Source organism: Gymnoscopelus braueri (genome assembly GCF_963280865.1).
Source record: "Gymnoscopelus braueri genome assembly, chromosome: 18".
Lineage (NCBI taxonomy): Eukaryota > Metazoa > Chordata > Actinopteri > Myctophiformes > Myctophidae > Gymnoscopelus > Gymnoscopelus braueri.
This window is the reverse complement of record NC_137618.1, coordinates 8,775,693-8,785,995: the sequence shown is the minus strand read 5'-3', so window position 1 is coordinate 8,785,995 and position 10,303 is coordinate 8,775,693. Positions and strand designations below refer to the sequence as shown.

Sequence of the window (10,303 nt, the reverse complement as noted above, 5' to 3'; positions counted from 1 at the left end):
CGAAAAGTAACGTGACGTCGAAGACTCATCCTTCATTTATATGAAGGACCCAAGGCCAGCGTTGCCAAGTCTGCTTATTATAAGCGACTTTGGGCTTGTTTCTCTGTAGAGTTGCTTGTAAATATTGGTAAAGGGTCGCGTTTGTTTTGGGCTTGTTTCTAAAGTGTAGTTGCTTATTTGGTCTAGTTTCCTAGTAGTTAGGGGGGCCTGGGGGGCCAATGCTGATATTGACACCTAAGATATCACCTCTGAGTAGAAGCACACGACCTAAGTAGGTATAAAAAAAAACAGCAGAGGGCGCTGTCTTTTCCTTTTATTTGACGATGGTTCCCAGATTGCTTATTTTCTCATTACACATAATATTTCCATTACTGTTAAGATAATACCCAGGAAAGGACGGTACAGTTAGCCACATCAGCATTGAGTGTTGTCATGTTACATTCAGACAAGTATTGTTTTATTTTCTATTTAGCATGACAAATTGACAATGTTGTAAATTTTCTTATTTATTTCCAGTCTTGTCTTAAACCTGCTGTATGTTATCCATGTTGGTGTGATGTATGTTTTGCATTGTGTAATTTGAATACTCTCAAAACAAAACAGAGCAAACATTTGGACAAAAACGGCACAAAAGAAGTTGCCTCAAATGTATCTTTTACCACAATATTTACAAATCTATTACAATAACATGCACAATAACTTTCTATATTGTTCTTTGATCTATGTCCTTTAATATAAAATATATTTCAAAGAAAGAATTAAGCAAATGCATATGATGTTTAATCAGATTATTTGACTATAGCATATTTGAGCATTCAAATATTAAGGCTTCTAAAAGTCACCAGAAAAGAAATTCAAAATGCCAACCACCCTAAAAGTTATTCTAGGGGTCCCTTCTAACCAAAAAAATAAGTTGCCAGCTTTTACTCAAACATGTTAGCAAATGTAATTTCTGACTATAGTTTACGTAGATCGGCTATTTTCAAATAGCCAAAGTTATAATAGGACTGAAGTGGTTAATGAATGTTTTGTAATAATAATCAAAAAGTAACTAGTAACCAAAGGTTTCAAATAATTGTAGTGGAGTAAAAGTACTATATTTGCCTCTGAGATGCAGTAAAGTAGAAGGAAAAGTATATTGAACATTGGAAAAAAAAATGACCTAAAATGTGTACTTAAATACAGTACTTGAGTAAATTTACTTAGTTACTTTACACCACTGCACCAATGCAACTGCATGCAACCGTTATCCCCAGATGGCAGTTGCAAGAAATTGCAAGGAGTTGCATGTTGGGTGTGGACTGGCCTTCAGGCATGTTTTCGTCGACCTGGTTTGCTTATTCCTCTCGCGAAATCTGGCAACGCCACCCAAGGAAGACAGGAGGAGATTATGTTATAGTGAAATGGTGTCAATGAAGCTACGCTTTGATACATTGTATCTGCACTGATCACTGTTACACATCATTACAGTGATGTCATTCATTATGACGATTTAAAAAACGATTAAAAAAAAAACGTTTTCAATGATGTCATGATGATGATGATGACACATTTCCGAGGACAGGTCCGCGGACCACACTGGGGCCCGACCATGGACAACATGTTAATCGAGTTCTGGCGTCAGCATGAGTGTCTGTTTAATTCCTCCATAGAGTCCTATTATGACAAGCACCTGAAGACCAAGCTGTGGGCCCAGTTCGCCCAGTCCATTGGCAAGCCTGGTGAGTTACCGGTTTATGTCGATTATACTGTTATTGAGGCAATTATATATAGGCTACTGTTATGAATCAGTCAAAATGTTATGAATCAATCAAAACGTTATAAATCATTCAAAAGGTTATAAATCAATCAAACCAAGCATGGTAACTACTGGTTATAAGTGGATTATACTGTTATTAAAGGCAATTATAGGCACTGGTGGTAAAAGTACTCAAATTGTTTTACTTAAGTAAAAGTATCAATACTGCAATGTAGAAATACTCCTACTACTACAAGTGAAAGTCCGGAATTCAGAAATGTCTTGAGTAAAAGTACAAAAGTATTCGCTTTAAAATGTAAGTACTGAAAGTAAAAGTACTCATTTAGCAGAATAAACTATTTAGTTTTCAAATGTTAAAAAATCTTTTGAAAATAGCAGATCTACAAGCTCACAAGATCGGCTATTTTCAAATAGTCAAAGTATAGGGCTGAAGTGGTTAATGTATGTTTTGTAATCTACAAAGTAACTAGTAACTAACATTTTCAAATAATTGTAGTGGACTAAAAGTACAATATTTGCTTCTGAGATGTAATGGAGTAGAAGTAAAAGTTTAAAAAAAAATGTATTTAAGTACAGTACTTGAGTAAATGTATTTTGTTACTTTACACCTGATTATAGGCTTCTGTTATAGGCTTCTGTTATAAATCAACACTGTCTGTTACTGATGAATCAGTGATACTGTTATTAATAATTAGATGAGATGAGTTGAATTGTTTGTTGACAGTGAAGACTGTTTATCAGTCTTCTTCACCAGACACAGTAATAACACGGTTATTATGTCTTGTGTTGTCTTGTCTTGTCTTGTCTTGTCTTGTCTAATGTTTAGGTGATGGCTAGAAATGGGTACAGGATAGGTGGGCACTACTAGGGACATCTGGGCACCTCGATGTAAAATTGGCTATTTTGTCCCAAAAAAATATTCTTAAGTAATGTAAAGTATAGCCTACATGATGTGAACATGCACCGTACACTACAGACTTAATTTTATGCCCCAAAATGACTGGATATACAGGTTTTATAGCAATTGTAGAAATATTAGACCTTAGTTGTCGAATTTTAAGCATTTTCTAATCATGTATACTTTAGTCAAGTTTAGTGTACGTAAAACCATTTAATTTAAAAAAAAATGTTTTAACATTTTGGAAAAAATAGATAGATAGATAGATAGATAGATAATCAGTTAATCATAATAATGAAGAAGCACATTTTTCATTTCAAATATTTTTTTATGTATCAGTGAATTGATTAACCACTTGTGCATTATTTTATACTTTGTTTCACAATGGTTTTATGCAAAAATAGTTAAAATGGCAAAACGGCTATTTTCACTTCTTTTTTATTCATTATGACATGCCCAAAATAGGGATAGATTATTAATGTATATGGTTAAATAAATGAATTAGTTTGATTAGCTAATTGTTATTAACCTTGGTATTAACATAACATGTGGCTTTTCTATCATCCGTCTCTGTGTCAGTGTCTGATGTAGAAAGGCGGTCCAGATCTCTGCGTACTCAGTATGGGAGGCTGCTGTGGCGGCCGGACAGGATCAAGACCTTCCAGCAGACCATGCTGAAGGAGAAACTAGACTTCCTCAAACCGTACATCATCCGCAGGAGAGGCGGTGAGGTGAGACTCCATTCCGTCTGTGTGGCTTTCAACGCGATCACATTTCATTGTCACAACACAAATACAGGTAAACGTGAGGTTTCATTCTTATTTATGCAGGCCTTCATGGTTGCAGTTTAAAAGAAAGAAAAGAAAAATAACATGTAAAAGAATGGAGATAGAAAAGAGCGTTAAAAAAAGCCTGAAAATAGCAGCATGTTAAAATCAGTATCATGTAGAATAAAATAAGTCCTAGATCACATGTAACTTGGTATAGTGCAGATCGATAAAGGCACAGGCGACAGGCTTTGACAGTTGCTAGACATTAGAAACTCTGCCAAAGTCTCTTGTTGTGGTGGCTCTTGATACTCCAGTGTGGCTTGCTCGCAGTGTTGTGAGGCTATACTATGGCTGTTGGGGGGATGTCTGTCCTCGATGATGCTCTCAGCCTTGGCTACACCTCGTTTCCTGGAGGAAAACAACTTTTGAAAACTTTCCCAAAAAAGGGACGCCAGGGTTGATAGCCAGAGCTTATCATACATTTTTGTATTCAATAATTAAATTGTGATATCATCAAATATAATTATCAAACATAGAACGATAGAAATGTATTTAATTCGGTCTGACCAGAAGCAGGGATAAAACATGCCCAGCGTTGCATTGGTCATCATTGCACAAGGTAACACGCCGTCCCACCAGTCTTTTGAGCAGGAACATGTGCACACACGCACATGCATCGATTAAAAACAACCCTCAAGTTCACACCTCAACAAAGTTTACAAAGGCTGCCGACTAGCCGGTGTGAATTAACATAGGAATGAGCTGAGATGCATATCAATTGTCCATTTGTGTGACCTGTAGTGTATGTGTTAAGCGATGTGTCCGTGACGTCTTTAAAATAGCGTCCCACCAGAGATAGATTCACCAAAGCAACACCGCATATGCCCACCGGACATAATAATGAATGACCACCCCCCCCTCCCCCCCAGCAAATCGAACTGCGTATGAACTGCTGTTCTTTTGCAGGACGATAACTTTAACGATGACGACGAGGAAGGTGAGGAGACGGAGGGCAGCATCGACCAGGAGACCGGCAGCATGTTCGGCAGCCTGCTAGACGCAGACGTCTCCGGTCCGGATCCCAGCTACGAGGCCCGCTCGCAGGCTTCAACTCCCAGCGCCATCCCGCTCTTCCTGTGTCCCCCCTCTCAGCCCCAGGTCACTAGTTTTTTATTATTGGTACCGATCTTTGTCATTCACTTCTTTGTATATTAAAGTTATTTGTTATACCTAGCCCTGTGACGTTCAATGCCAGAAAAACTATTAAATCATTAATTGCAATTATTTGTATAACTTCAACTGAAACTTTCCCGATGGTGACAACCCTCCAGGTGACAGAGGTGCTCACGCCCTCGTCCGGTGGCGGCGGAAACAACGTCCAGAACGACGACGCCGTCCACCATCCACCGCCGGAGAGGACGGAGGAGCTGGCGGCGCCGCCCAGGCACGACGTGCTCAACCAGTTCGCCGAGGTCATGCTGGCCGACATGCGTCAGATCCGAGACCCCCTGGTGCTCATGCGTCTCCGGCGGGACATCACGGACCTCGTCTTCAAGGCGGCGGAGGAGGACGCGGTGCTGAGGCAACGCGGCCGGACGTCTCTCTCGCGCGCCGCCGCCGCCGAAAGCGGACAGTTCCGCGGCGGCTACGCCAGAGCGCAGGGCGGCGGCGGGACAGCCGGCCCCTGTCAGATGCAGATGAACCCCTCCTCCTCCTCCTCCTCCTCGGCCCGCCGTCAGAGGTTCTTGGAGAGGAGGAACAGAGGGATAGGGAGGAGGATCCAGAAGTGGGAGATGATGAGGAGAGTGGCCACCCGGAGTCAGAGGACGCACCCGGGAGGAGGAGGAGGAGGAGGAGGAGGAGTCCAACAAGGAGACGAGCAGGAGAGGATCATGGGCGAAATGAGCTCTCAGCCCGTCAGTCACAGCACGGTGGAGACCAAAGCGGAGTTTGAGCCTCAGATGGTTAAGATAGAGGAAGAGATGCTACCGGTGGTCTGAAATGTTCAAAACCTTGACCGTCGTGTCACATTTTTTAAAATATATTTTTAGGCAGTGTTGCTTTATTTAGATGACATAGGCAAGGCACGTTTATTTGCATTGCACATTTCAACAACGAGGCAATTCAAAGTGCTTTACACAAAACCTTAAGAAACGACCAAGGTTTTCATGGTTAAGCTACAAAAACACATTTAGGGCACGGCCACACCAAAATATGGTTGCCCCGCTGTTAAACTCAGGTTGTGCACGGCCGACAGTTTTTTGCAGCCAGATTGGTATGGCATGTACCAGCAGGCGTGTAGGGCGCATAAACGCAAGGTGTGCGCGACATGCGGAAAGATGCGCAAGACCATCAAACCACGCGATTCTCATTGAAAAAGCATTGGCAGATTCCGCCCCATAGAGACACACGGCCGGAAGCGGAAGGCCTACAAATCCACGCCCACTTTTGACACTCGGGGTCCGTTAGAACGATGAACTGCAGCTCTCAATGCAATCTCTATGAGAGGTATTGTAAAATACCGTCATTTCACTGGTTAACTACTGAGGCTGTAGCGATTTTTTTTGTGTTCTAATAATCTGTCCCATTTGTTTAATTTGTCCTTTTTAATGTCCCATATCTTTCATCTCGATATACTACCCACAATATACTATAATATACTCCATCAGTATGTCAAAACCGCTAGCATCGGAGATCCAGAGTTTAAGTGGTCGCATGGTATATACGTCACGGACGCATCCCTTGAGGTTTTCAATACCCAGAAAACTGGCGAAAGTGGCCTTTTTCAATAGGTTTTGGTCATTATCTCTGGAACAGAAGGTCCAATCTGCTCAGTTCAAAGCTTGTTGGATGCGTGACTGTGAGGACATTAAGCACGCAATGACACATTTTCGGGTTATTTTTTTTATTTTTAGGGGAGGCGAGATCTTAGTTGGGCAGGCGACCGCCTCTCCTGCCTCTACAGTGGGTACGCCACTGGTCGGCGCTCGGCGCTCGTAAAGACAGTGATGTCACTGAAATGCGACAACTTGTCTGTCTGCTGTCTACCCTCTGCTGTGTTAACATTATGGGTAACTCGTTAAAGTGGCAAATTAAATGTGAAACACATCAACTATTAAGAAAACAAGAAGATATGTTGACAAAGACACTCCATACATTTGGAAACATATTTTTATTCAAATCAATATCGTCTTCAGTTAATGCAGGATAATTTTAAAAGTAGGCTAACTTTCATATCCTCTCATAGGGAATGCATTGGCAGCTGCAGTTCATCGTTCTAACGGACCTCGAGTAGCGGCGCTGTCTCAAAAGTGGGCGTGAAATTTGTAGTCCCCGTGTGTCTCTATAGGTAGAACAAAATTGCGGTGTGGCCGTGCCCTAACAACACAAAACAAAAAGCGATTTTTGGTGGAGCGAGTCTTTAAGTATAAAAGAAACACATTATAAAAGGATGTGTGAATACAATTAAAAAGTTATTAAAGAGTTAAGAGAATAGAACATAAGAATAAGTTCAAATGAAACAGATAAGAGAATAACAGCACAGCAGAAGAAATTAATAAAAAGCCTTAATAAACAGCAGTGGCAATTGTCAAACAGAAAAGTAATCAGCTTTGTTGCACCTGTGAGTTGCAGCAGACCTGCAGTTTTCTGGGAGTTTGTTCTAGATATGTGGTGCATAAAAACTGAACACTGCATCTCCACGTTTAGTTCTGATTCTGGGGACAGAAAGCAGACCTTTCCCAGGTGGCCTGAGAGGTCTGAATGGATCATGATATCGCGCAAGATCAGAAATGTATCTCTTGGGCCTAAAAACCACTCAATGCTGTATAAACCTACTGTAATATTTAGAAATCAATACTATTGACAGACAGGCGAGCAAGTGTATATATAAGAACTGAGCGATATGCTCCACTTTCTTGGTATTAGTGGATAGGATAGTAGATATGATATTAGAGTGAATTTAGTTGAGTTGTAGCAGGTTCCATGCACCCATATTGTTTTAATTGTCTTTTACTTTTCTGTTGTTTTTTCTTTTGCCAAAATGCATACATAGAACAACATTCATAATACACAAAACATTTCCAATGTCAGAAATGTGACTATAAACAGAACACAGGCTGTACAATGATGTCATTTCAAAATGTGTCGTGTTAATGTAGCAAATGCCATTCATGTCTAAACAACCCCATTCATACTGTCTGTGTGTGCGTGCGTGCGTGCGTGCGTGCGTGTGTGTGTGTGTGTGAGTGAGAGAGAGAGATTTGGAGGGTATTGACCAATAAAGTTTTCATTGTTACATCATATCTTTAAACTTCTATTCCTGCTTATAAACTTATAAATAGTCGTTTTCTGCCCAGAACACAAGAAGCAAGGAGTATGAACTGTTACTGTCACTGTTCAGTTTAGAGAGGACAGTGTTGTATCTGGTGGGCAGATGCCAGCATCAAGGTCATTATAGGCATTGGGCAACCATGTGGGACATGGCAAGTCCCAAATAGCAGATCTACAAACACACAGTATAGACATAAACGTACTTGGTCCACCACTGCCAGTGATCACACGTCATTCAAGGAGACAGGCTTTCAAAAACGTTTATTGTAAATCTACATCTTATTTGTACATTTCATATTGAGAGGACCATTGCAGTACACCTTCAGGATATAGAAATAATATTTGATCCAATCACAAACAAAAGGTCAGGCAGGCAAAGAACATTTGCACTAATTAGATGACATAACATTACATAGATAAAAACATATCTTTCAGTTTGAGAATTATTAATTAACAATATATTAATAACATAATAATGAATCAACCTCACATGTTCCCTTTAGAACATTAGACAACTGGACGTGTTTAAATGTTTAAAAAAAAAAAGAAGAAGAAAAGAATAGTGAGTTTGATGCTTTGATTTCTGCTAATAAAGAAAGAGTTACAGTTTTTAAGACATCTTCAAAATTACTTTTGTATTCAGATGTTAAAAGGCTTGTGGTTCAAAAAAAGAAAAAAGAAGGTGTTTGAACTGGAATCTCTTCAGGCCTCTAGTTCAGTGGTTTCCATCTTTTTCTTACAAAGATTGTTTTCCATTCAAAATCCCATAGATATTCTTTTTAATCAAGTAATATAAGAACTGTGTTCCAAAACTCTGTCAGGTAGGTGGCTTTGTGTCGTTTATGTCAGGTCAGGTGTTCCCAAACCTTTAAGCTCGAGACCCAAGACATAAATGTGGCGTCTCCCCACGATCCAAACTGTATAAAAATACAGTTTGAATTAACTACTTAAAGGAGAGTGCCGGTCATTTTAGGTTGTGTGTTTGATGTGTCGCTAATCACTCACCAACATTCCTTTGTTGAATGTTGAATTTTTCCAGATCTGCCCCTGTTGTCCATTCTGCAGACCCCTTACAGCGGCATAATGGGAGACGTGTGTAAGAGTGAAAATCGTCTATTATAACCGATGCAAAGTTATTTTTTTTTCTACTACTGCTCATCGTGGAGTCTCATGATACTCAAACATGTCGCGCATGAGCTACCGTTCGTGCAGAACGACATGACGCTGGTTGGCTGGCGTCTGTGAGAGAAACAAGCAACCAGCGTCATGTCGTTGTAAGGGGTCTGCAGAATGGACAACGGGCAGATCTGGAAATATTCAACGTTCCTTTGTATATTGGTGAGTGATTAGCGACACATCAAACATACAACCTAAAATGACCGGCACTCTCCTTTAAAGGACCACAGCTCTACAGTACAGTAAGTTCACAAAACGTCTCTGACTCTCACAGACGTCACAGAACGTGATGCGATAAACAGCAGCCTGTTCATTCTTTCACAGTCACACCCAACATTTATTCAATGTCGGATGTCTAATGCAGAATATCAAGTAAAAGAAAATCACAAACTATACACAAGAGATAAAATGTGTTAAAACGGGACGGTATATCTCTGAATATTCAGTAACAATGCAACAATCACTAGGGTTTCTCCCTTAGCCACTTGAACCCTATATACTTTACTTCGTTGACTGGAGTCCCCCAGGGGTCTATACCAGGCCCCCTCCTTTTTACCCTCTACACCAAATATGTTTGCCGAAAATAGCCGATAAACAAGCTCAAGCTCAAGTGTCGCAAGCCGCGTTGTGAGCTTGTAGATCTGCTATTTTCACTGAACGTTCGCCCCATAGGGATCATCATGTGCTTGAATCACTAACATGATCTCAACGACAGACATGAGATTCATCAATTCATACTTTTCAGCCCGAAAAGAAAAGAAAATTAAATCCCTTTAAACCAAAAACAAAGATTCTTCCAGAAAAAAAAATAAAAACACATCCACAACCCAGTTCATAGTTATTTCTTCAGAAGCTCATTGAGCTTCAGCCATTCATGCCCTGTTTTATACCTCAGATTTTTCTAGAATAGGCGATCTATACGACATGTTGACGTCGTCACATGTTCGCCTATAATGACTTGCCTAAAGGCCAGACCGCACCAATGCAACTAGTCGCAACTCCTTGCAACAAAACAGTTTTAAGGCCGGTCCACACCAATGCACTACTAGGGACATCTGGGCACCTCCATGTAAGATTGGCTATTTTGTCCATAATGTTACAAAATCAAATATTTTAAAAATGGTTTTAAGTAAAGTATACATGATGTGAACATGCACGGTATATCATTATCAGACTTAATTTTATCCTCCCACTTCTTATTTATGCCCCAAAATAACTGGATATGCAGGTTTTGTTAGCCTGGCTCCAGCCCCTGAATCGCTAGCCTCTCATTCAGGGTCTGGTGACGCTGCCGAAGGCGGGGTTTTCTCGGTTGAAAATCTGTTAGAAAACGGCTGCACTGAGAGGGCTTTCAGACTGAATAATGGA

At 40.5% G+C, this 10,303-nt stretch overlaps 1 protein-coding gene across 1 annotated transcript; it reads left to right on the top strand.

The window, feature by feature from the left end:
• Positions 1-1,461: 1,461 nt before the first annotated feature.
• On the top strand, positions 1,462-5,891 carry LOC308106192 (uncharacterized protein). The gene is made up of 4 exons (XM_080457252.1): positions 1,462-1,721; positions 3,237-3,388; positions 4,394-4,585; positions 4,759-5,891. Exons 1-4 carry the CDS (start codon positions 1,532-1,534, stop codon positions 5,425-5,427), a joined length of 1,203 nt encoding a protein of 400 aa, XP_080313378.1. The 5' UTR covers positions 1,462-1,531; the 3' UTR covers positions 5,428-5,891.
• Positions 5,892-10,303: the final 4,412 nt, after the last annotated feature.

Excerpts from the sequence above, each read along its gene's own strand:
- LOC308106192 (XM_080457252.1), top strand. The coding sequence starts at position 1,532 with ATGATGATGATGATGACACATTTCCGAGGACAGGTCCGCGGACCACAC. Across the intron at positions 1,722-3,236 it reads CCAGTCCATTGGCAAGCCTG|TGTCTGATGTAGAAAGGCGG; the intron begins GTGAGTTACCGG and ends TCTCTGTGTCAG. Across the intron at positions 3,389-4,393 it reads TCCGCAGGAGAGGCGGTGAG|GACGATAACTTTAACGATGA; the intron begins GTGAGACTCCAT and ends GTTCTTTTGCAG.